Genomic DNA, 25,314 nt, shown 5'->3' on the forward strand with positions numbered 1-25,314 from the left:
TAGGCTGGGTCGGCCTCGCGAGTGACCTCTTGGGGACAGCTGGGGAAAGCCAGGCTGGTACTCACTCCGAGAGATTCCTCTTCTCTGAGAAGACCCGGAGGATGAACTCCCCCTCCTGGTGGGGCTCGTAGGTGGAGGGCACAATGACGTACTCGCTGGGGGGCAGCCGGAAGCGCTGGGACACCTCCCGCATGTTGGTGTAGGTCCTGCTTCTGGCCTTGGAGGCGTTGTACAGGAAGAAGTCTTTCTGCAGGTGCTGCTTGTTGCCGTGCATCTGAGGACGAGAGCCCAAGAGAACCGGGCCCCTTGGACGGGTTGCCTGGACCTACCCACAGCCCCCTTCAAGGGCCCCTTCCTAACTCTTTGGACATCCATTTTACGGACTCTACCTACCTACTTCCAATTCCTAAGGCCTCAAATTGTTCAATGTCACGGGAGTTCCATATCTTACTTAGTCGTGTGTGTGTGTGTGTGTGTGTGTGTGTGTGTGTGTGTGTGTGTGTGTTTCAGAAATGAAGGTCAGGAGGTCTGTGCTCTCCCTAGACAGGGCCACTCACCAGAACTGGTGATCCCCAAATCCAAATCCCTCAGGCTGACAAATGCCCCAGAGATTGGGAAGAAATCTGACTGGATTCTGAGGGAAGGAGGTAATTCTCCTACCCTTCAAGCGTGTCTCTGCGAGCGTGCACTTGCCTGAGCGTGGAAGAATGAGAGTGAAGGTCTGTGTGTTTGATGGGCAGGGCATCCTGGTGGAAGGGAGGAAATGAGCAAAATGGGGTATGGTACCCTCCTATCAGCCTTGCTCACCAACCCTACCAGGAAGCTTCTCAGGGAGCCACAGACAGACTTAGGGCCCCCAAGGAATGCTGTATGCCACGGCTGGCCGCTGCCACTGCTATACCTCTTTGGGAACCTGGAAGAAAAAAAAAGAAAAGAAAAACAATACCTTTGGTGTGAATGAGGGTACAGAGTTGGCGGAAGGGAAACGGCAGCAACTAGAGAGTGACTGTAGACTCTTAACCACTGCTCCCACCCTGCCAGCCCCAGTGCTGGTTACAAACGTGTGTGGGCCGGAGAGCAGGAGCCCCGGAGGTAACCGAGGACCTGGAAAGCCAGAGGGCCCTGCTGAAAACTCCCAGTCCTCCCCACTGGAAAGGTGTGTTTCCTGTGCGGGGCCTGGAACGGGGCAAGGGGGGTCTTCACACCTCGTAGATGGCAAAGCCAATGGTGAAGAGGTTGGCCCCCAGCTTCCGGTCCTTGCGCCGATTCTTCTGCATCAGGGCCACCAGGAAGCTGCAGATCACCTCAGAGTCATCAGGGTCATCATCCTCCTCCAGGAGCTTCAGACGGTACTGCGGGTTGGTCCAGAAAGTGTCTGTGCCCCGGAGAAAAGAAGCGCGCATTCAGATATGCCTCTTGGGGGAAGGGCAGGAAAGTGACACAGGGAACCTGTCACCTCTTTTCCATAAGGTGAGGGGCAACTTCAGATTTTTTTTTAATACGGTGTTTTGCCTGTGTGTATGTCTGTGTACCACATGCATGCCTGCTACCCAGGGAGGTCAGAAAAGGGCCACCATGTGGGTGCTGGGAACCACACCTGGGTCTCTGCAAGAGGAATAAATGCTCTTTACCACTAAGCCATCTTTCCAGTCCCCGTTAAATGGATTTTTACTTAGAATTAGGACAGAATTCCTAGAAATTTCTGAAATGGCCCTAAGTTACTGCTAGCAAATTGCACTACTTATTTATATAAATGGAATTCTCATGTCTATAATTGACAATTATAGCATCAAAATATCCATCAACCCCCAAAAATGTTGAAGATGCTCTGTGTCCTGCAGTGTCTGATATTCAACAAGATTTGAATTACTGTGTAAAAGTAAACAAGCACATCTATCTTGTTACTATACAAGTACATTGGTTAACTTACACGTGTACTAATGAACTGTTTTAAAATTACATTTATTTTCTTTTAACTTTTTGAGACAGTTCTTCTGACTCTACCTCCTGAGTGCTGGGATTAGAGGCATGTGCCATCATGCACGCTTTATTCTATGTGTGGGGATTTAACTCAAGACTTCATGCATGCTAGGCAAGAAGACTATCAACTGTGTTACATGCTCAGGCTCACAAGTAAACTTTGATTTTAAATATTTATTTTATGTGTATTATTATGAGTATTTTTAACACACACACACACACACACACACACACACACACACACACACGGGCACAGGTGCATGCCTGGTACCATGGATCCCCTGGAACTAGAGCTACAGACAGTTTAACTGGAGCTACAGACAGTTGTAAGCTGCCATGTGGGTGCTTGGAATTGAACTCCAATCCTTTAAAGAAACTCCCAGTGCTCCTAGCCACTGAGCCACTTCTCCAGTACCACAAGTGAACTTCTTTTTTATATATTAATTACAGTTTATTTACTTTGTATCCCAGCTGTAGCCCTCTCCCTCATTCCCTTCCAATCCCACCCTCTCTCCCTCATCTCCTTCCTGCCCCTCTCTAAGTCCACTGATGGGGGAGGTCCTCCTCCCCTTCCATCTGATCCTAGCTTATCAGGTCTCTTCAGGACTGGCTACAATGTCCTTCTCTGTGGTCTAGCAAGAGTGCTCCTTCCTTGGGGGGGAGGGGGGAGGTCAAAGAGCTAGCCATTGAGTTCATGTTGGAGACAGTCCCTGTTCTCCTAACTAGGGAACCCACTTGGATACTGAGCTGCGATGGGCTACATCTGGCCAGGGGTTCTAGGTTATATAAATTCATGGAATGGAGACAGAAATTGCGATACTTTTACACAATGGAATACTACTCAGCAATTAAAAACAAGGAAATCATGAACTTTGCAGGCAAATGGTGGGAACTAGAAAAGATCATCCTGAGTGAGGTATCCCAGAAGCAGAAAGACACCCATGGTATATACTCACTTATAAATGGATACTAGACCTATAAGATAAGATAAGCATATTAAAATCTGTACACCTACAGAAGATAAACAAGATAAGATGGGATAAGATGATCAATCCTCAGTTAGAAAGACAAATGGGATGGACATTGGAAATAGGAGAAAACAAGTGACAGGACAGGAGCCTACTGCAGAGGGCCCCTGAAAGACTCTATCTAGCAGTGTATCAAAACAGATGCTGTGACTCATAACCAAATCTTTGGCAGAGTACAGGGAATCATATGAAAGAAGGGAGAGTTAGTATGACCTGGAGAGGACAGGAACTCCACAAGGACCAAATATACCTGGGCCCAGGGGTCTTTTCTGAGACTGTTTCTCCAAACAAGTAAACTTCTTAATGACTTACTATCAGTAAGTGTTTGATTTGCATACCTATTTTATATCTATATACGCAGGGTTGTGTAAAAATCCCTCGTCGAAAAGAAGTTACATGTTAAAAGCTTAAGAGGCCAGCTCCCTGCTCCAGATAAGATGCCCTGGGCTAGGGGCTTGACAAATATTTATCGAAAGCATGATTCAAGCATTTGTCTAATTATTTCTGAGTGGAACCCCTACCTGTGTGTTGGCTAATATTATGTCAACTTGACACAGCTACAGTCATCAGAGAGGAGGGCGCCTTCATTGAGCTAATGCTTGCATAAGATCAGGCTGTAAGTCCATAGTCCTGTGTTCTATAAGAAAGCAGGCTGAGCAAGCCATTGGGGAGCAAGCCAGTAAGCAGCACTCCTCCACGGTCTCCGCATAAGCTCCTGCCTCCAGGTTCCTGCCCTGTTTGAGTTCCAGTCCTGACTTCCTCCTAAGATGAACAGTGATGTGAAAGGCCAAATAAACCCTTTCCTCCCCCAAGTTGTTTTGGCTTTGGTGTTTAACCACAGCAATGGTAGCCCTCACTAAGCTTGTCGTTCTACAGATGGAATTGCATGGACTAGGGACACACAAGACCTTCATGCCACTTCCTTTCTGAACTTCCATGGTCTTTGCTGATAGCTTTATTTTTTAGCCTACATTTTAAGTGTCTCTGGTCTCTGGGATCTAGCTTTATGCTCTCCTCTGGTTCCACCTATGCCCTTTCCCTAGGCATCTGACCCACACTACTCTCTGTGTGAGAGAGAGAGAAAGCGAGAGAGATGAGAGACTTCTACTTTCCTTCTTTTTCTTGAGACAAGGTTTCTCTGTGTATCCCTGGTTGTCTTGGTTATAGAGCAGGCTGTCTTCAAACTCAGAGATCCGCCTGCCTCTGCTGGGATCAGAGGTGCGCACCACGACTGCCTGGCAGGACTTGTGCTTCCTAACTGACCTTTACATTCCAAGGACACCTGAGCTACATGTCTTAGCTCAGTTTCTTGTCTAACTTCTCTCTACCGCTCTTTTCCTCTCATTTATTTACTCTTTCTTTTCATCATAGAATACTGAGTTCTGTGTGTATATGATGTATGTGTGTTTGTGTGTGAAAGCAGGTGCATGCATGACACAGCATGTGCCTGGAGGTCAGAGGGCAGCCTTGCGCATCAGTCCTCTTCTTACACCTTGTTCGAGGGTGTCTGTTGTCTGCTGCTGAGTATGCTGGGCTAACCGGCCCCTGAGCTTCTGGAGATCCCCCTGTCTCCACTTCCCATCTAACTGTAGATCATGACTTACTGTGCCTGACTCTAACGGGAGTTCTGGGGATCCAGACTCAGTTTATCGGGCAAGCTCTTTATACACTGAACCATCTTTTATCATCCTCACTGAGTTTTTGTTATATAGCCAAGTCTACTCTAGAATGTAGGTGACTTCAGTTCTCTATCACAAATCTTACTTTTCATGTCATAAACTAAAGTCCTCTTATTCTAAATCCACAACCAACCACACTCAAAAACAACACGCCAATTTTGTTCCGTACAGTCTATGTTACAGTATTGACTCATCCGCCGAGGTCAGTGTACTGGGACCCTTGGCACCATTCACCACTCCTTCCCTAAATCTGAATTCTCCCCTCCATCTCTGAAGCCACTGACTGGGTCAGCCTTTCGGCATCTCCGCCATGACTACTGCGGTAGCCGCCAGGGCCTCAAGTATATTGACGTGGTGTTCTGACAGTTTCCTGCTTCAACCTTTGCTGCCGGCAGAGGTACCTATTGGAGATCCACTGTTTCCTTCATTAAATGAGGCGGCTTTAAGAAGGCAGTGCTTCTTTAAGCTTAGTGCAGACTCGGTAAATGACAGCTAATGTTATTCTGCCTGGAATTAGTTCTGCCTAGACCTTCACCTTACCTGGAAAGTTGCGGCAGCCTCCGGCAGAACAGCCCCTCACCCAGCGGCCCTCGTTCACAGACACCGTCCAGGTCTGAAGCTTATCAGACTCCAGGGCGTCAGCCGTGAGGTTGCAGATCTCCAGCTTTGTGAAATGGTAGATGAAGTCATCATATGACATCCTGAGAGGTTGAAAGAGGAGAGACTCACACAAGGCTGACGAAGGGAAGATTCCAGGGCTGAAACAGCCAACTAAAGTCCCCAGAAGACCCTGGTGTTGTCAGCTTGCTTGTTTGCTTGCTTTGCAGAGACAGGATTTCTTCCTGTAGTCTAGGTTGGTCTTGACCTTTTGATCCTCCTGCCTCAATCTCCCAAGTAATGGACTTACAGGTGTGTGCCTGGTACTGCCATTTCTAACATATCTATCCCAAATTATCACCACGCCTTACAATAATGACTCCTTATTTGTCTTTGATGAGCGAGAGCTGAAAAATCAGTTCTCCAAATGTTACTGTATGTTTCACCATTGCCAGCCACATTTTAGGCACAGGGAAAAGAGATGTCACTTGGGAAAGGATGGTTTTAAGGACAATGGTGTCACAAATAAATGCATCTGAGACCTTAGGGGACCATAGGCATCACACAAGGAACACTGCTGTCCATTGAGATTCAGAAGGCTGACATGACCAGAATAAGGCTGGCACTGGACATCAGGTAAGAGAATCCCTTTGGCTCAGAAGGGAGCCAGTTTGCAAGGGCGGCTGGGACAAGAGCTGCCATGTGCAGGCCTGGGCCTGAGCTCATTCACTGCCATGACATAGGTCTTTCTTTTCAGAACCTCATCTTTGCTAGGCTCTGAGCCCCAGTGGGAAGATAGGGCCCAGATGTGCCAAAGATGAAGCTTGGTGGCTTCTGATTGGGGACTGAGGTCTCACCTCCCTGCCTTCACCTCCCTGGTCATGAACTTACCAGAACTCTCCATCCTCAGTGACCTGGTGCTGTAGGCGGGCCTTCTCATCTTTGTCCACAAAGCTCCAGTCCTTCCAACTGGTAGGAAAATGGAGGGATTAAGGAAGAAGGAGGAGGAGGAAGGAGGGGAGGCCTGATGTGGGGTGTGTCAGAGGATCAGAGAAATACAAAGTCAGAGAAGCCCATATCTAGACCACAGGCAGTTTGCACCATCAAAACACAGCCCTGCCCTGCTACCCTCAGGCCTGTAGTCAATTCCCACCACCTTTAGTACCAAGACCAAACTCCTCTAGCAGGTCACAAGGGCTTGACTGTCTCTGGCTGAATAGTCTCCTCATTCAGAGTTTGGTTCTGCAAATAGGCAAACTGGGCTTCTCCTGTGGTAACAGACAGCTGTGTATCTTTAGACCTGCCGATTGACCTGTCAGCTTTGATGATGTCCTCAGCTGCAGAGGGGAAACAATTACATCATCTACCCGGGAACTATGATGAGTTCATCAAATAACTCACCGAAACTGTTAGCTTGTTTCCCACTGAGTTGCTAAGAAAAGATTAAGCATGTAGATGGCTCTCCTTTCTGGCCAGGAAACAGCCCAGAACTGTTTCTAAAACTGGATGCTTTTACACGTTCTCTCCTCCGGAGTGAGGAAGTAAGCACATTGTGTCTCAGGCTCACTGGGTTAGAATTAAGCTAACTGTGGTTCAGGGTGCGCCGGGAGCAAGGATGCCCTGGAGTCAAAGGTCAGCAGGAAAGGTGTCAAGGCTCTGAGTCAGTCTGGAAGCACAGCAAGGTCAATGCGGGTGTCTTAGGCTACAGAATTGGCAATGATGGGGCGGTGAGGACCTCCCATCACACAGAGCACCTTTCGCCCAGCTCTACCTTCAGGTACCTTTGTGATCCCGCCATCGAACCTGAATCCCACAAGAACAAGCCTGTGTTTTTGCATTCCTCTCTACACCCTCAGAGGCAAAGAGTCGGCTCCAAGAAAGGGTTTGTCACTTGGATGAGTGACAAGGGTAGGGACGCATGTGACTGTAGGAAGCGGCAGGCTCACCATCAGCATCTTGTGTGTCTACTGAGAGACGGCTATCCTCAGGGCTCCGCCTTGTGCCTCCTAGTTAACAGGTGAGCGATGAACACTTGCTAAGTGAATGAGTGTGTGGCTGAAAGGACCAGGAGCGACCAAGCACTTCTACAGTGCAAGCAGAAGTCTCCAAGAGCAGATCAGCACAGGGCCTGGAAGTAGGCCTGTTGAGTCTCACTGTCCAGGCACAAGGGGCTGCCTGTCATTTAGTAGGGACGACCTAGCTCAGCGACTGAGAGAGCTCTAGAGGGGCTTGGAAAGTGCGGAAGCCTTTGTGATGGCTTCGCCACGGTGGTCATCTTATTGGTCCTAGTCTGTTTTTTTTTTTTGTTTTGTTTTTGTTTTTCTTTTCAGAGATAAGCAGTTAAATTATTTTTTTTAAAAAAAATATTTACTTATTTTATGTATGAGTGCTCTATCTGCATGTACACCTGCAGGCCAGAAGAGGGCATCAGATCCCATTGTAGATGATTGTGAGCCACCCTGTGGTTGCTGGGAATTGAACTCAGCACCTCTGGAATTGCAGACAGTACTTTTAACCACTGAGCCATCTCTCCAGCCATAAGCAGTAAAATTCTTTCACAGGTCTTGAGTATGTGGACAGCGAAGGAGCAGCTATCTCGGACTCAGTTACACACTTTCCCGAGACGCCACATTTATGCACACCCCCCCACCCCCACCCCCACACACCCAGAGAGCGCTGGCACTGCTTCCATTTCACAGCTGAGGCTAAGAGACACCAAGAAGGGAATGCCTGCTTAGCCCAGAACCCAGCACAGAAGATAACTCTTCCAGACTCATTCCTCTCAAACCTATAGCCACCACTGTGTTCACCGAGACCCTGGCTCCCTTGCTTTCACCCCCAGACCTTTTGGAAGCCCGTATCCTTCTCTGCAGGTCATTGTTTTGAAGGTGATGTGGGACGGTGCCAGCAGTACTCTCCTGGTTTGGTACCTGGTTTGGCACCCCAGGCTCTACCGCTCTGTTGTCTGCCTCACCTACCCATCGCTCCAAGAGCCGTTCCACTCCACCTGGCCCCAGGGGTTCCGCAGCCGCACCAGCTTCACCTTCTCGCCTTTGAACAGGGCCTGGGGCAAAGAGACACAGCTCTGAAGCTTGAGCAAGTCTGGAGAGATGGGCGTCTGACTTGCTGTCAGGGCTGGGGTAGAAGTTGAGAGAATCCAGCATGAAGTCTGTCTGCCTGGCCCTGGCCAGGTGGACAAAGCAGAAGCCTCTGACAGGGTAAGGAGTCTGACCATTACATGTGTTGGTGGAGGGGATAAGCATGTACAGTGAGGCTCTAAGAACATATTTATTAAGTATTTCTGTGTGGGCTTTACTTTATATTATTATTATTATTATTATTATTATTATTATTGGTTTTTTTGAGACAGGGTTTCTCTGTGTAGCCCTGGCTGTCCTGGACTTGCTTTGTAGACCAGGCTGGCCTCAAACTCACAGAGATCCATCTGCCTCTGCCTCCCAAGTGCTGGGATTAAAGGCATGCGCCACCATGCCTGGCTTATTATTATTTTATTTATGTGGATGTATGTTTACCCACATGAGTTTGTGTGCACCACATATCTCCATGCCTAAGAAGGCCAGAGGCTATCAGATTCCCTTTAGCTAGAGCTACAGGTGGTTGTGAGCCATCTGAAGCATTGACAACCAAACCCAGGTCCTCTGGAAGAGCAATAAGTGCTCTTAACTGCAGAGTCACCTCTCTAGCATCTATTTTTAGTATGTATGTGTTGGGGGGTGCCTATGTGTTTAGGGCACGTGTGGACATTGGAGGGAAACTTTCTGGAGTCAGTCATCCTTCTACCATGGGTTTCAGGTTTGAATAGCTGCAGGCTTGCACAATATGGGCTTTTACCAACCAAGTCACCTCACTGGCCCTCTGCGTGAGTTTTTTTTAAAAGGTTCCTGTTGTGTATATAAGCATGGTTTCCTGTTGGTCCCAGGTGTGGGATGTGGGACTGATTCAGATGGTCCACAGCAGCAGACTATTTGCCTTGTGCAGGCTCTGAGAGGAAATCTTTGCCAGCTGCAGATAGTTTAAATCTGAGGACTCTGGAGAGAGAATAAATGCCAGAGCCCAGTGTGGAGGAACCCCAAGAAAAAACAAGGCTGCTCCTGCTTCCCCCTGGCTGCTCCTGGTTTCTGTTGTGAGATAAGAAGTTGGAGAGCTCCTGAACTGAGGATTAGACTGGCTCGAAGGAACCCGATGACCCTAACCAGCAGGAAGCAGCTAAGAGAACTGTGACCCCACTCCCACTAGCCCTTTCTCTCTCTTACCTGATATTGGGGTGTTGGAAGGGATTGGGGTGGAGTAGGGAGGAAAAAATAAAAGAAATAAAAATAAGTTTTTAAAAAGTACACTAACAGGCTCCTGCTGGCAAAACTACAGACAGATGTCTCCTCTCAATGGACCAATTAGAAAAAGATTCCCCATTCTCTAGTTATGTGCACTGGGGGATGCAGACACAGCCTCCCTCAGGCCGTTCCTTTCTCCAGGGCTTAACATGCTCAACTGTATGCTATAGCAATAGTGTTCCTGCTTGGAAAATGACCCAGGAAAATTCAGAAGCCCCACAGGCAGCAAAATATTGCAAGTGAACATGAGAACAGGAAGCATGGCAACACACAAACCCAATTTTGTAGGACAAAAGCAGTATTTCTAATCATTCCTTGGAAACACTAGAAAAATTCCCATCTTCAGCATTAAAAGCAAAGAGAAGGGCCAGGGAAATGGTTTAGCTGGCAAAATACCTGCGAATCAAGAATAGAGATCCAGGTTCAGTTCCCCAGCACACACGTAAAAAGATGGCACAGACAAGCATGTCTTTAACCCCAGCACAGGGAGGGAGGGATGCCTCGAGCTCATTGGCCAACCAATCTAACCTACTGGTAAGGTCCAGCTCAGAGAGAGACACCATTTCAAAACAAGGCAAACCACACACACACACACACACACACACAGCTGAATCAAGAAACATCTGCAGCCAGGTCTAACTCTACTAGGTCCCACAGGCCCCGCTACCCCCAGGAACCCAGCTTGGACCTAACTGGCAAGCTCTTTGGGTGGTGAAGGAGGCACAGAAAGTTGTCAGGCCCCACCATGCTCCACCAGACTCACCTCCTCCAGCCCAGTGACTGAATAGGCATGACCTTTCACCAGCCCACAGGCCATCCTCGTCTCATACTGCACCGGAACAATCGTCTGCAGAGCAACAACCAGACAGCCTATTAGGCAGCTGAGGACAGCAGTTCTGCTGCTTGGAGACAAGAGTTCATACTGGTCTGTTTCTGAGTTATTTCAGACTAAGAATGACAGAATGCCTTATAGCTGGCATCAGAGGCCCCCAACCTGATGCCTTTTTAAGAACAACAGGACGATTTGGCCCTAGCTCCCCTAGCTGATCATACTGCCCTGATGGCCAGTGAGCAAGGTGGGTGCTGGAACAGGCGGTGAGTCAAAGGATCTGGCCCTCCCTTCTAGGCCCCTTCAGCAGAGGAGAGGAGAGGAGACATTTGAGGTCTGTGCCTTTCTCTGAGCCTATCAAGAGTTGAGTATTCCAAAAGAAGAAATTGAGAAGGGGAGTTTAATAAAACTTACACATCTCAACTTTTCTCTTGGCATCTCCTCATTTCCCTCACACTTTAACCTAGAACACGAAAGTCAAGAAAACTCTGTCCCTGCTCCCAATACCGGGAATACTGGGTGGCTCCCTGCTGTGACATGACTGTGCCTGAGTGCAGGGAGAGCTGTTGCAGGGGCAGAGATGTAGTCTAGAGGGTCCATAGGCACAAGGGTGGATCAGCAAGGCCCACTGAGTGCTTGACAGGCATCCCAGCACCAGCTGGCCTGCTAACAACAGGTTTGGGGGAGCTTCTGGGAACCACATGGGTGTAAATTCCTGAAGCTGCCTTCGGGGTGACAGGTGTGGATGAGCCTTTAAGTTTTCTTCATCTTAGTCTCTTAGATATCATTCCTAACCCAGAATGGGGCAGGACACTCCCTGGTCTTCACACCTATACCTCAGAGGCTGCACAAGATGATTTTCAGCCTGTCATTTTGACCCAGAAGTTTTACTCTTGGGAATCTGTCCCACAGAAGCCATTGTGGGTCTATTATACAAAGGTGTCTCTGTTGAAATGCTTATTATATCACTTTGAAAAACAGACTAAAAAAAAAACCCCTCTAACTATTCAATAACAGAGCGTTGGTAAGTAAATCATAACATATTTGCACATTGGAATAGTGTGCAGCTACTAAGATGATATAAAAGAATACTTAGCTGCATTTTTAAAATATGGGCCTGAACAACAACAACAACAAAAAAGCAGGCTGCAAAGATGTAACATAGAATAAGACAGGATTTTAAAAACAAAAATACAGTTTAAGCATGTGCTAGAAAGAACAACATACTAAATGCTGGGCAGTTGTCTTTACATGGGAAAACACAGGCTAAATTTTCCTCTCTGTTTTTCTGTACGGCTCAGTCCTTCGGTAAGCACGAGTGCCTTTCAAACAGGAGGATGTAAGCTCTCTAGTGCCGGGGGCCCTCCATTCCTTGTAGGAGAGTTAACAAAGCAGAGGGAATTTATTCTGTTGGCACTGGCTTCTCTGGAGCGTTGACTCCAGCAGGGTGTAAATCAGGGGGTGCCAGTCAGTCTGGACAGTTGGAGGTGTGTACACACCCGTGATGGCCTGTCATCTGAGCCCCTGGGGTCCGGGTCTGAGTCTTGGAGCAGCGCGTTATCCATATTTCTCACCATCCTCGCAATCAACTCCCTCATGTTCAGACCGGAAGGAGAAGTTCCGTAAGTCATGTTCGTGCCATCCTGAGGCCGGATGGGAAGGAAAGTGGAGAACCCAGGAAAGGGAAAGAGAGCAAACAAGGAAGGGTGGGAAGGGAAGGACACAGAAGAGGGGAGAGGCAGACAAAGGAAAAGAGGACACATCAACAGTGCACAAATGCAGAAAAGATGCAGAGGAGCAGTAGTGAAAGGAGAGTTCTCCTGGGTGGTATGCTTATGCTGACTGACAACCGAGCCTTCCTGCCCACAGCGACTGCTGGGAGAGAAAGAGACAGGAGGAAGCTTGCCATGCCCCCTCTTCTGAAATGGAGCTCCCCAGCCCTTGGAAACCAGGCCAGGGTGGGTCCTCTCCTCCTTCCTGTCTCAGCTCTTATCACCTCAATACACTGAGAGAGGGTCTCAGGGAGATCTTCCAGTCAGCAGCACAAAGCGCAAGGACTGACGTGATGTCACGGCTCCACCACTGGGACTCTTTCTAAGGGAAATGGTGGGCTTAGGTCCACAGGCCTCTCAGTGGGGCCTCCGGATCTATTTCTACCAGAACTCTAGGACTTTGCTCAGTTTTCTTTATTGGGAACCACCCCATCCCCAGGAATAAATTTCCATTGAAAAACCCCCAAATTTTAAAGTCAAGAATTATTCATGCTCTTTTTTTTTTTTTTTTTTTAAGTAGGATCTCACTATGCATCCCAGGTTGGCCCAGAACTAATAATCCTCCTGCCTCAACTCCTAAATTGCTGGAGTTACTGGTAGTTCCTATTTATTTATTTTTTTTAACATTTATTTATTTACTGTGGGGTGAGGTGCATGCAGATGTTAAAGGAAAGTTGTTTCTTTCTACCTTGTGGATCCCAAGGATCCAATTTAGGACCTCAGGTTTAGTATACGTGCCCTTACCAGTGATCCACCTCACAGACCTGGCTCTTGCCCCTGAAAGCGTTCACCCCATCTCAGAAGGAAGCTGTGGGCTCTTGCTAACCGAGGAAAAGGAACCACACTCACATCGATGGAGCAGCCCATGAGTGAGCCTCTCTCAATGGCTTTCCTCATGATCTTGTACATGTTGCTGGGAGCATCCTTGATCTCAAAAAACTCTGTTACCCCTCCTGTGAAGTCTTCCATGGCTTCTGTGGTGTTCCCACCTTTCAGAGCTTCATAGGAACCATGGAGCCTTGGAGAGAGGACAAAAGCCAAGCTGGAGTCCAGGAGTTCCAGAAAGTATGACCAGCTAAGTTAGCACAAGGCCACAGAGGGCCAGAGGCATTGTCACCAACTGTCCCCACTTCCCCACAGCACTCTTCCACCATCTGCTAAACCTAGCAGGGGAGGTGGAATGCACAACGTAAGAGACAACTTGGCTATATGAACACATTACAAGCATATGGTTCTAAGCAACTAAGATCCTAGGAGCTGAGCTCCAGAGATGCAGTGAGCTGATCCAGGACTTAAAACACCACCAGGAAGGCAGGACCAAAGAGCTGGCTGTGGGAAGCTGCCGATTCACTGCACACATCTTTATTTCTTCTTGTTTTTAGGTTCTTCAGGTAGGGCTCCTACTGCCTGGACCTGATCTCAAGCTGACTCAGAGTCTTGGCTGAACTCCCACAATGCATACGAACATGTATACACGTGCCAAGCCCAGTGTGGAAGAGACGTTGGCTGCATCTTTACATCCACATCCCCACCCGTAGTCGCGTGTCCTATCCCGAACGTCGCCTCACTTGGCATAAGCCTTCTCCAGCAGAGCACTCCAGAACTCATTGCGGTGGTTGGATTTGGTGAAAACCAGCTGGTTGTTGTATGTCGGCAGACAGTCATCAATCACCACGTCTACCCAGTCTCCATAGCGCCAGAACTGCAAGAAGCGAGAAACACAGTCACGGCCATAGGCTGCCCAAGCACTACCGGTTCCCAGGCTTTGCACCGTTGACCTTGTTCATTCTAGTCTGGCTTTCCAGTGTGTGTCTCCGTCTCCAACTAGGCTGTGCGCTTCTGCAGTACAGGAAACTGTATACCACTTGGTGTCTGGCAAAAAGCACAGCCCTGTTCTGGGCGTAATTGGTCCTCTGTGGGTATCTTAGGGATCTGAATCTTTTCTCCTTTGCCCACAGGTCTAGGACAGACCTGGTTATAAGTACCGTCATGTATCCCAAGAGTATGCCTAGCATTGAGGATTCAGGATATTCAAGAAAGCTGGTGGGCTAACTTTATCTCCTTTCATCCTCTTTCTCTTCTTCCCTCCCTCCATCTCTCCTTCCCTACTTCCTTCTTTTCTGTTGTTTTTGAGACACACAGGCCAGCAGATGCCTCCCTCCCTCCTTTTCTGGGGCACAGCAGAACATGTGTGAAGTCAGGTAGCACAGGCAAACAATTAGGTACCCAGTTGGCCTTGAACTTAGGCTCTTCCTGCCTCAGCCTCTTGGGTGCTGGAAGTACAGGTCTGTGCCACCACACCCAGCTGATGACAAAATGAAGGACTGAAATAGAAAAGGAGGGAAGTACAATACTATAGGGACATCAGCTGAGAAAGCTGAGTCATTCTGAACATCAGGAGTCTTCAGGACTGGAGGGAGACTGCCCAGAAACCCAGAACGTTCCAGAACCGCACATGCAGGTGTCAGGTCAGTTCCGGTCCAGCCCAAAGTTTATCTCTGTGCCAAGATGATCAGTACTCAGGAAGGTTGTAGTGGATTAATGGCTTCTAGAATCAATAATTTCAGGTCTGGGTCAAACTAGCAATAAAAGCCCAGAAGACCAGAATTTTCCCGCAGGGCCTGATAGATTTGGTGTAGACTCTGCTGTCAAAGGCACAGAGTACAGGAGCTACAGTTCATGGAGCAGGGATTCCAGCAAAAACCCAAAGAACCCCACCGCTTTCAGAGGGGGCACCTCAAGAACCTGTTTGAGGGGGCTGCAGGCAATAACCTGCAACCAGCCAGCTGGAGGGCAAAAATAGACACGCAGGACAGCAGATAGGATGCCTCCCTCCCTCCCCTTCTGGGTCACAGTGGAAAGTATGTAAGGCAGGGGCGCAGGTAAACAACCGCCTCCTCTCAAAGCTTGGAGCAATAAAGGGGACATTGCCCACAGGCAGGTGTATGGAGCCTTTCCTGGGCCCATTGGGGAGGAAGGCAAGGCCAGGAGACTGGTGCTGGGTAGACTGTGGCTGTGTGGTGACTTTTTTTTTTTTTTTTTTGACTCCAAAGAAACTGAACTTTTTTTCTGGACCTTGCAGCCAAGTTAATACTATGCCTTGAGATCATTTAGGATTATGTACTTCACCTGCTATCCTACTCTGTGCTCAGCCTGTTTGAGTTTAACTGACCTTTAAGGTAACAGTGGAGCCAATCCCATCATGCTTTGGATTACAACAGCCTGTACAGCCTCAGCTAAATGCCTAGCTTTAATCTTAAGGTGTGTGCTCTCCTATGCCCCTGACACAAGATTACCTATGTTGTGGTAACAATTTACTGAAAACAGCCAAGAGTTTGAAAGCAACCTTAATCAACAAATACCCCATAAATGCTGGAAGCAGCATGTGGATAGAAGTCGATGATACGTTGTGTGGTTCAGAGTGCTGTTCGAAGTAACTTGGGATTAGTAAAGTAACAATTTTCCTTGTAAAAATCTGTTGAAGATTTCTGAAAGAATCCCTCATACTGTTTTCTGTGCTGTTCAATAAAATCGAAACCCTCTGTTAGAGGCAGGCACAGATTCAGACAGTCAGTCAGACAGACAGACAGACAGACACACACACACACACACCATGCCACACATCAGGAACCAGGTATACAATACAGGCACAGATGAGAAGACACAGCTATGACAGCTAACACACACACACACACACACACACACACACACACACACACACACACCTCGGATACCTCACACAGGCAACAAGGACAGACAGATCACACACAGGTCAGTAAGCACAGACTATGGATAGGTGGAAGACACCGAGAGAAGAGGGCTGGCTCTTGGTTAAAGTAATCCAAGAGAGGTCACTTTGTTTTCATTCCTTAATGTGACACAGAGCATTTCGGTGCCTTCCCTGAGATCACCTTTAACTCATTAACCAAGGCATGGCTGGCATCTCAGCCACACTCCCACGTCCTCACCTGGAAATGGAAGATCCCTGCATAGTTTTCAGTAAAACTCTGATCGTGGGGTATAACTCGGAAAAGCAGCCGTTCATTCAGGGTCAGGCAGGCGATGGCCGCGAGAAACCAGCAGTCCCCTGCAGGTAAACAGAGGCCCAGGCAGTCAGATGGGGGCTGCTCCTCTGGGCCCCTCTGGGCCCAGCCCCCGCCAGAAGCTCCCCATTGCCGAAGAATTGGGGTGCTCATGGTGCCTGCTGCCCTACTTCCTGTCTGCCCTCACCCAGGTATGGGCCGAGGCAAGGAGAGTGACAGAAACTCTTTAACAGCATGAGGAGCAGGTTAACTCATTCTCTCAGGAGTAGATGCTTTCCTAAGGTCAACTGATTCCTCCTTCTACAAAAGACTTCCTTCTAGGGCCTCAGGGAGACAGAGCAGTGGTGATCATGGCTGTCCTCTGTCTTTGTGGGGTGAACCCGTTTTCCCTTCTGGCATCAAGGAAAACTGTCAGAGAACCATCACGAAATAGATATGCATCAGAAGGCAGGCCTGTTAGGCAGCTAGCTGCCCTACGACCATTCTACAAAGGGCACTAAAGCTGGCGAAGGGACATACCTGTCCCGTCTTCTCTCTCACACGGTATGCTGAGCAGCATACCTTGAGAGGTGGGGCAAAGAGACAGCAGAACTCAGCACCTCAACGGTCCCACCGCTGGTACTAGGGCCACAGGCTAGCTGCCACCCTGCTGGTGAGGAGAGGCTAACAACTGCCCACGCCACCTGTCTCCTTCTTGGAATCAGCCAGCCTGTCCTGGGAAGCAGCGTATTGGTTTTGAAGGGCTCGGGGCTTAGTTTGCTCTCACTCTCCAGGAAGTGTCCCTCAGGCAACCGGAAGCCCCGCCACACAACGCCCTCGGCCTTTTTCTGGAACAAAGTTAAGTCGGTGTTTTTCAGTTGCACTCGCCTTTTTTTTGGGTCAAGTTTTAAATAGTCTCTTAATGTTCTCTCCAATGTCCTTCACAGAGCTTGCATGCCATCTGTCCAGGGAGGATGCCTCCACAACAAAAGGTGGAAGAGGAAGGGAAGTGGGACAGCCGAGCCAACACCACAGAACCTCGGCCTCTCCTCTGCTGGGCAAGACACACCTGATCCGATGGCCTGAGTTTGACCTCCAGATCCCACATGGAAGGAGGAAAAAACTGACCCCCACAAGTCGTCCTCTGACCTTCACAGGCGTGTGCCAGGGTGTGTGTGTGTGTGTGTGTGTGCATATACATGCACACACAATTAAATAAATAAAAAGCCGTTCTAAAACTGGTGGTGGAACACGCCTTTAATCCCAGCAGGTGGGTCTCTGTGAGTTCAAGGTCAGCCTGGTCTAAAGAGCGAGTTCAAGAACAGCTAGGGCTACACAGAGAAACCCTGTCTCAAAATAACCAACCAACCAAACAAAAATAAGCCATTCTGAGCTGCATTAAAAGGAAAATCAGAATTTACTTCTTCACATTCTGAATAGAGATTAACCAGCACCGGTTAACTAGCGCTGGGTCACCTGGCAGGATACGGTGGAGGGAGTGTCCTACCCAGATCTCCTTGGCAGATGTCAGTCCTGTTGGCTCCACCAATGATAAATCGGGGGTTCTCACAAATTTCCTGTGGAACAGAAAGGAAACAGCCAGGTAAGGCCGGTGATTGTAGGAGTCCCGGGCCGAGCCGACGGCACCCCTACACTGGCACTGGCTGCCTTACACTCACGGGCCCTTATGCTCCACAGCCGGCCCTGCGTGTGGAGGACCCTCTGTTCTCCAACCAGAAAGCTGGCGCTCCGGAGTTGGGCTACAATGCTGCACATCTGTGACCCCAGCACTGGAGGAGCCGAGGCAGGAGTACACGGCTAGTTTAAGGTCAGCCTGGGCCAGGGTCACAGAGTTCAGAAAATTGCCCCACGCCTGACTGCTCTTCTCTCCCACACTGTATACTGAGTAGCATGTACCTTGAGAGTTGGGGCAGCAGAACTCATGGCTGGAAGGAAGAAAACAAAACAAAACAAAACAAAACAAAAAAAAAACCTTCCTTTCTAAGATGTGGGACATAAATATTTAGACTCAGCTCGTGTCCCAGGGTCCACAGGCCTTGGCAGCTGGGGAAGAAGACAGTTAATCTGGTGTGAGCCTCACCGGCCTCCTCTGGGTTTGTGGGAAGGGGCAGACAGGCCCAGAGCAGCAACAGTGGCAGGTGCAGTTTCCAAGTCAGCACAGCAGCAGCCAAGAGGGGGCGCCTTTGATTTTAGCCAGTGTCTGTTTTGCATATATATATATATATATATATATATATAAACTTTTAAACTAATTAAAGACTCAGTGTTCTTATTTTAACAGTGTTCTTCACAGCTTCAAGAAACTTTGTTATTCCTGCAAAGTGCTCCGTACTGGCTAGTTTTACATCAACTTGACATTAGCTAGAGTTATCTGAAAGGAGGGAGCCTCAGTTGAGAAAAGGCTTCCATAAGATCCGGCATTCCAGCATTTTCTTAACTAGTAATTGATGGGGGAGAGCCCACCACATCCTGCATTGTTCCCTCTCTGGGCTGATGGTCCTGGGTTCTGTAAGAAAGCAGGCTGAGGAAAGCCAGTAAGCAGCACCATCCATAGCCTCTGCCTCTCCCTCTGCTTCCAGGTTCCTGCCCGGTTTGAGTTCCTGCCTTGACTTCCCTCAGTGGTGGACTGTCACCTGGAAGGGTAAGCTGAAACAAAACCTTTCCTCCCCAAGGTGCCTTGGTTATGGTGTTTCATCACAGCAACAGTAACCCAAATTCAGACATGTTCTCTTCTTTCTGTCTCCCAGACTTTCTCCCTCTCCTCACAACCACACGCTTCTCTCAAGTAAGATGAGCTTAGTACCCAAAACCCACATGGTGAAAGGAGAGAACCAACTCTTTCAAGCTGTCCTTCAAGGTGTCTCCAAACAGACACCATGGCACACACCTTCCCCACATGTGTGTGTGTGTATTGGTATACACACACACACATATAAACATACATGCATATACTATATGTATGCACATGCATACATTTTTTTAAAATAATAAAATTATGTAATTTGTAGGAAAATAGAACTGGAGACCATCATGCTAACATAATACAGAATCAGAAAACAAATATTACGCGCTTTCTCTTAAGTGGGAAATCTAGGTTTAAAAAGAGGGGTGGGGTTGTGTGGTTCAGTTGGAAGAATGCTTGCATAGCATGCCCGAAGCCCTGGGTTCACCCCAGCACCACATAAACTGATGTGATGGTCCAGTACACCTTCAAGATAAATAAAATGCATTTATGAAGAAGAACAATGAATGATGGCGCGCTTCCCAAGACTCTGGGACACTGCTTGTCTCCTACAAATCATTGAGTGTTTTCCCATATGGGGAAGCCAGAAGAACAAAAGCTTCCCACAACTACTGTGCTATGTCAGTAACCATTTCAGTTAGTTACTACTCATCAAAAATAATGAAGATTTTTGAAAAGTTAAAAAAAAAAACCATGAAAGTAGAAATGTATGCTTGGTGTAGTGGTGCATGCCTGTAATCCCAGAACTTGGGCAAATAGAGGCAGAGGATAAGGTTATATTTGGCTACACACCAAATTTGAGACCAGCCCAGCTTCCATGAAACTGTCTCAAAAAGCCTTTTTTTTTTTTTTTTTTTTTTTTTTTTTTGAGTTTTAAAAAGAAAAGTACAAGGGTGACTATTTGGGGAGATGAGGGATAGTAGTGGGAGGGGGAAGAGAAAAGGAAGAGAGAAGTGAGCAATAAATATAAGCAAATAAAATATATGCTATGAAAATCTCATAATGAAACCCATCTTTTATGTGTGTGTGCATGTAAAGGCTAGAGGTCAACCTTGGGGGTCATACCTCAAGTGCTCTCCACTGTGTTTTTTGAGGCAGGGTCTCTTACTAACCTAGAAGTCACAGAGCAGGCTTAGCCGGCTGGCCAGCCAGTCTCCAGGTCCCACTTGTGTAAAAGGAACTTTTATTCACCTGGTTCAGTTGCTGTCTGGGAGGCTTACTGCCTTCGTCTTTAGTCCTGGAAGCTTCTAGCCTCCGTACAATCTAACCTAGGTCTAGAATGTTTTCAGCCTCTGAGACTTACTGCTGAGTAAGCTCAGCCTTAGTTGTTCTTACTGAGCTCTGGGCTGTCTGGTTCAACTCAGCTGTTGTGCCTCAAACTCCTCTCCCAGCTGACTTATTCAATCTGGCTTTTCTCTGGGCCTCTGAAGTGCTCTGCTTAGCCTCAAACTAACTCCAGCAATCTGCTCTACTCTCCTGGCTCCTTCTCATTCTCTGGCTCATTCTGTCTTCAGCTGAGTTCTCTCTCTGCAACCTGTCTCTCTATTACTGTCCCAGTAAAACTGCCTTCTCTCTCCCTCTGCATTGACCCTCAAGTATCCTCCCTTTCCTCTCTCTTCTCATGAGAGTGGGGTGTAGTCTGTTCTGCCAAATCTTCTCTGATTCATCACTTTTCCACCCAACAGACATCACTTTTAAACGTGGGTGCTTCTTTCTACAAACTAACTCTTATCTTCATTGTTTGGGATTAAAGGTATGTGCCGCCATGCCTGGACCTAAGCTTTTCTTTACCTGAAACTTGCCTTAAGCTCCGATCTGCTTGCCTCTGTCTCCTGGCTTAAAGGTGTGTTTGGATTCCAACCAGATCACACAGACCTAGAAGATCTTTGGATGTGCTCTCTTGCCAGAGCAGCCACGTTCTGAATTAACATTCCTCTACAGGCCTGCGTGCTTGTCTAGTGATGGGATTAGAAGTATATGCCACCTTGTCAGACGTTTAGAAATAAGTGTAGGGATTGATCTCAGCTCATCATGTTTGCACATCAAGCACTGTACTGACCAAGCAATCTCCTCAGCCCCCATTTCCGCTTTTTTTTTTTTTCATACATGACTGGTGCACACACAGTATCTACAACATGACTGATCCTAAGATTGGAGCAGGGATTATACCAGATGACCCTGGAACATCTCAAAACTAGAATGATCTCAAGAAGATTTGAAAAAGCAAAACCAAAAAAACCTCAGGGATGTGTTACCTAGATACAGGAGCCAACTGAGAACTTCCGCTGACTAGAGCTAGGCTGATGGGCAATGCAATAACTCAGTGAAAAAAATGAAGATGCACGACTCCATATTGGTATAACTGGCTACACAGAGGCACACACGGAGAGAACACAGACGCTCACACAGAACTCCTCATCCCCCATGATGCACAAGAATGTGCACTCGGGGTGGTGGAACATAGCTTTCCATTCATTAAGTGTGGGCTAAAGCTTAGGTTCTTACATCTGAGAAGAAAAGGAAGAAGAATGAAACCTCACAGTAGAGGAACTTGATGGGCAGTTGGGCCTGGCTCAAAGTCAGCGTCAGCGGTGAGGAGGCATGTTTACAGCCTGTGCCCTCCCTATGTGCTGTGATTCAGTGCATGACCTCTTCCGCCAGCCTCCTCAAAACACATAAGCCCAGGGCTGGAGAGATGGCTCAGCGGTTAAGAGCACTTGTTCTTGCAGAGGACCTTAACTCACAATGGTCTGTAGCTCCAGTGATAAGCCCTCCAGTGCCCTCTTCTGGCCTCCAGGACCACTGCGTGTGGTGTGCATGCATGCAAAGCACACATTAAAAACAAAAATAAAAGTTTTATGTATAAACAAATCCATAAGCCCAGTCCAGTCAGGAGAAAAGCAGAGACGGCTGACAACTGAGGAGCATTTTACAAAATACTTCCGTGGTGCTCTGTGAAACTGCAGCTCATCAGAAACAAGGAAACCCCCCCGACATACATTAAACTTTCTATACACGCACTGGGGATAGTTTAACTTATAAATTAGGCAATGAGAGATGAGTAATACTAAGATAAAATAGGATAGTTAAAACAATATACAATAGTGGAGGTTATTTAACGCTTCTGAATTATCCTAAGAATTCTCCATTTAGTAGTTTTTTGTGCCACAGTTGACTACAGGTAACTAAAAAGCTTCAGAAAGTAAAACCACAGATAAGAGGGACGACACATGGGAACCCAGAGCTATGTTTACAGTTTTTATGTAAACCTGTAAGTGTAAAACTAGAAGTTTAATGAAAATTTTTAAGAGAAATTTAATTAATTAAGATTTGCATATATGCTAATGAATCTGCCTTACAGATCTTCTGGGTTTGCACACACACCCCTTGCTAGCTTTAAATGCAGCAGGTTCTTTTGCACAAGAAGGGTTTTGTCCCACACTCTTCTGTGCACTTTGACCTTCTCCTGCTGACATGCTGGGGCTCCTAGGATGCCCCTTGATAGGGCACCTGGATCCACTGTTTCACCCAGGAAGGAGCCTGTGACCTTTCTGTTTAAGCAGACTTGACACCATGCTAGTGATGTCAAGCTTTGGCTGGAAAGTTAAGGCTCCTCTCCAGCCTCCTTCTTGACTGTTCGCCCCTTCTGTGGCCCCTGAAACTTCAAGCCTCTGTCCTTTCCTCCACTCACTCTCCCCTCCCCAAACTCCTGCTCTCAAAAAGAGCTCAGCTAACTGATTCTACCTGATAATCCTACAGAAATTTAAGTTAGTACCTTAGCACTCTTAACTATTTATAATCTCAGGGATCTAAACCTCATGATGAGGTTCACGAATAGAATTAACATCTTCCACGAATGGAAGAAGTTAGGTGTTTGAAGCTGTGGCACACGGATGGGTGAGGAGAATCCTAACAAACTCCTTGGTCACAGCTGGGGTGACTCCATGGCCTCGGGCTCTGGCCACTGACCACTGTTCCCTACCATCTGTCTGGAGGTCCCATGCCCCTTTATCCCTACCTTTGGCCTCTTCCATGTGATGGCCTTCATCTTGGCTTTCTGGCTCAGCTCATGGGAGCCAAGGGCCTGCACCCCTGCTGGGAAGACACGGTCTTCAAAGAGGCACTTCTGAGCCAGACACTTTTGTCTGAGAACGACAAAATCCTGCCCCTCAAACTTGAGAGGCTGCGAGACAGTGCCCTCTCCATTTCTCCTGTCTCTCTCCCGGATTACTCTGTCACAGAAGAATCCCGGCAGCAGGTAGGGCATGATGACCAGCAGTAGAACTGGGCCTTCACTGAGGCCTCTCTCCGGCTGCACCCTCAGCCCAGGCCTAATCCTCTGGTGAATGGCCCAGAGCCTATATAGCTCCTCCACTCTCAGCAGCTTGATGCAAATGAACACGGTCCAGAGAAAGGCTGTGGTCAGAGTCAGCAGCTTTGGCTAGAGGCCCCTGAGCCCATGGTCTAGGGGCAACACATGAAGTCAGAGAGGGAGCCAGGGAGGGGGAGAGAGCAAGCCAGAGACGGCTCAGGGCACAGATAACAATGGCCGCAGACCTTTAGGGCACCTCCAACAGCCTTGCTGGGACTCTTGCATTAAAAAGAGAAAATATAGTTTCAGAGAGCTCCCCTGCCTCAGCAAAAGGCATTCATGCCTTTGACACTGACCGTCAATGGGATATAGCATGGGGCCTTCTAAACATGCTGTATACACTAATCCTATACAGGCTGCTGAATGCATAGGAGGGGTCTGCTGCAAGCCTTTGTCTGAGGGTAATGAGGCCTCATCCTCCTGATGCTCCTGTCCCGCCCCTGCAGATCTTGGTGGGTCTATTAGGGGCCGTGATTTATGAGGGTGCAAAGGGCAAGTATCTGGACTGTAGATACTTACAGGTGAAAACAAACATCCATTGCTCAACATTTAGCACCCCTGGGTCAGGGAGTGTGGTGGTTGGAAGGGGCAGATAGATCGTAGGGGTTGGAGTGTTCTCTGTTGTTTTTGTTTTGATTGTGAAATGGGGTCGCATGTAGCCCAGGCTGGCCTCAAAGTTCCCGAGTAGCTCTTGCATACAAAATGAGCTGTTTACCTACTGGGTACATCTCAACCTGTGTGTGCTAGAGCGCTGTTGCTAGGAATGCTTGGTTTTGCCACACTTTCAGCATGTTCCCACAGAGAACTGTGCTCTGAAAGGTTGTCCAGGCCCCCCCCCCGCTCGCTGCCCCCCCCCCCCCCCGCCTGCATCTACTCTGTGCCTTTGAACTTCTGGTATCCACTTTAAAATGCAGCATCCACATAAAATGCAGCTTTCCAGCGGGTGAGATGGTACATGCCTACAGTCCCAGCACTTGAAAAGATGAGGCAGGAGAATTTCTTTGAGTTACAGGCCAGCACAGGCAACATGGAGAATTCTAAGCCAGCATTAATTACAGAGTAAGACTGTACAAAAAGGAAACCAAAGAAGCAAAAACAAAACAAAATTTTAAAAAACAAACAAATAAAATCCAGATTTTTAAGTCCTAGTCTCAGAATTTAAATATTCCCAGGCAGAGGTACCAGCTGGTCTCTGCGTTTATTTATTTATTATTCTCTCTGTCTCTGTCTCTGTGTGCATGTGTGTGTGAAAGCATGTATTAAAGTGTGAGTGTATGATTGTGTGTGATTTCAAGTGGAGACAAGAAGTTTTGTTACTCAGGTTCTGTCTATTTTGTTTTTTGAGACAAAGTTGGGGCCCACAAGCATAGAAGACAGTTTAGCTGGGAATTCTCATTTGGTTTGAGGTTATGTACCCCCAACACTTGTAATGCATGTGGCAGCCTAGTTTCTTCACCTGCTATTACTATTGTACATATACCCTCTCCAAACAAAGCACCTAGCCACCTCAGAACTCAGAACTCCAGGCCCCAACCTACTCCTATCTTTGAACAATAGTCTTTCCATTATTCCTGGTAACAATCAAACAGGCAGTGTCCTTCCTTCCTTCTTCCTTTCCTTCCTTGTTTCCTTGCCTCCTTCCTTCCTTTCTTCCTTCCTTCCTTCCTTGGTGGAGGGCAGTGACCAACTTCAAATAAGGCTGTACACTCTCCCAAATGCCAGCCATTTGGGCGAATTAAGCAAAAGTGAGGAAGTATCTCAACATTATTACTCTGTCATTTATCAGGCATCAGTCATTGTCTTTTACAAATGCCAAAGAAAGATCAGTAAATAAAAATAAAGCCTGTGAATATGGAAAGATAGACAACACTAAAGACGGCAGCCTGCATGGATTCTAGAGCCTTCAGTTTTAACCAATA

General features: G+C 47.7%; 1 protein-coding gene across 5 annotated transcripts in view; it reads right to left on the bottom strand.

Moving 5' to 3' along the window:
* Capn3 (calpain 3) overlaps positions 1-25,314 on the bottom strand; it is a 43,398-nt gene that overhangs the window by 8,321 nt on the left and 9,763 nt on the right. For 2 of the 5 annotated variants that reach the window (XM_055629695.1, XM_055629782.1), the window contains exons 2-13: positions 17,767-17,836; positions 16,206-16,324; positions 13,806-13,939; positions 13,087-13,255; positions 11,965-12,108; positions 10,400-10,483; positions 8,263-8,348; positions 6,176-6,253; positions 5,228-5,388; positions 1,206-1,375; positions 902-913; positions 66-274 (exon numbers count right to left, since the gene is read on the bottom strand). In XM_055629695.1, coding sequence (XP_055485670.1) covers positions 66-274; positions 902-913; positions 1,206-1,375; positions 5,228-5,388; positions 6,176-6,253; positions 8,263-8,348; positions 10,400-10,483; positions 11,965-12,108; positions 13,087-13,255; positions 13,806-13,939; positions 16,206-16,324; positions 17,767-17,836 — 1,436 coding nt within the window. Of the gene's footprint in view, positions 1-65; positions 275-901; positions 914-1,205; positions 1,376-5,227; positions 5,389-6,175; positions 6,254-8,262; positions 8,349-10,399; positions 10,484-11,964; positions 12,109-13,086; positions 13,256-13,805; positions 13,940-16,205; positions 16,325-17,766; positions 17,837-23,041; positions 23,291-25,314 lie in introns of those variants that run through there. The other 3 variants (XM_055629864.1, XM_055630012.1, XM_055629947.1) reach the window with 3 other exon arrangements.

This window comes from Psammomys obesus, unplaced genomic scaffold, assembly GCF_907164565.1.
Source record: "Psammomys obesus unplaced genomic scaffold, mPsaObe1.curated_primary_1811, whole genome shotgun sequence".
Lineage (NCBI taxonomy): Eukaryota > Metazoa > Chordata > Mammalia > Rodentia > Muridae > Psammomys > Psammomys obesus.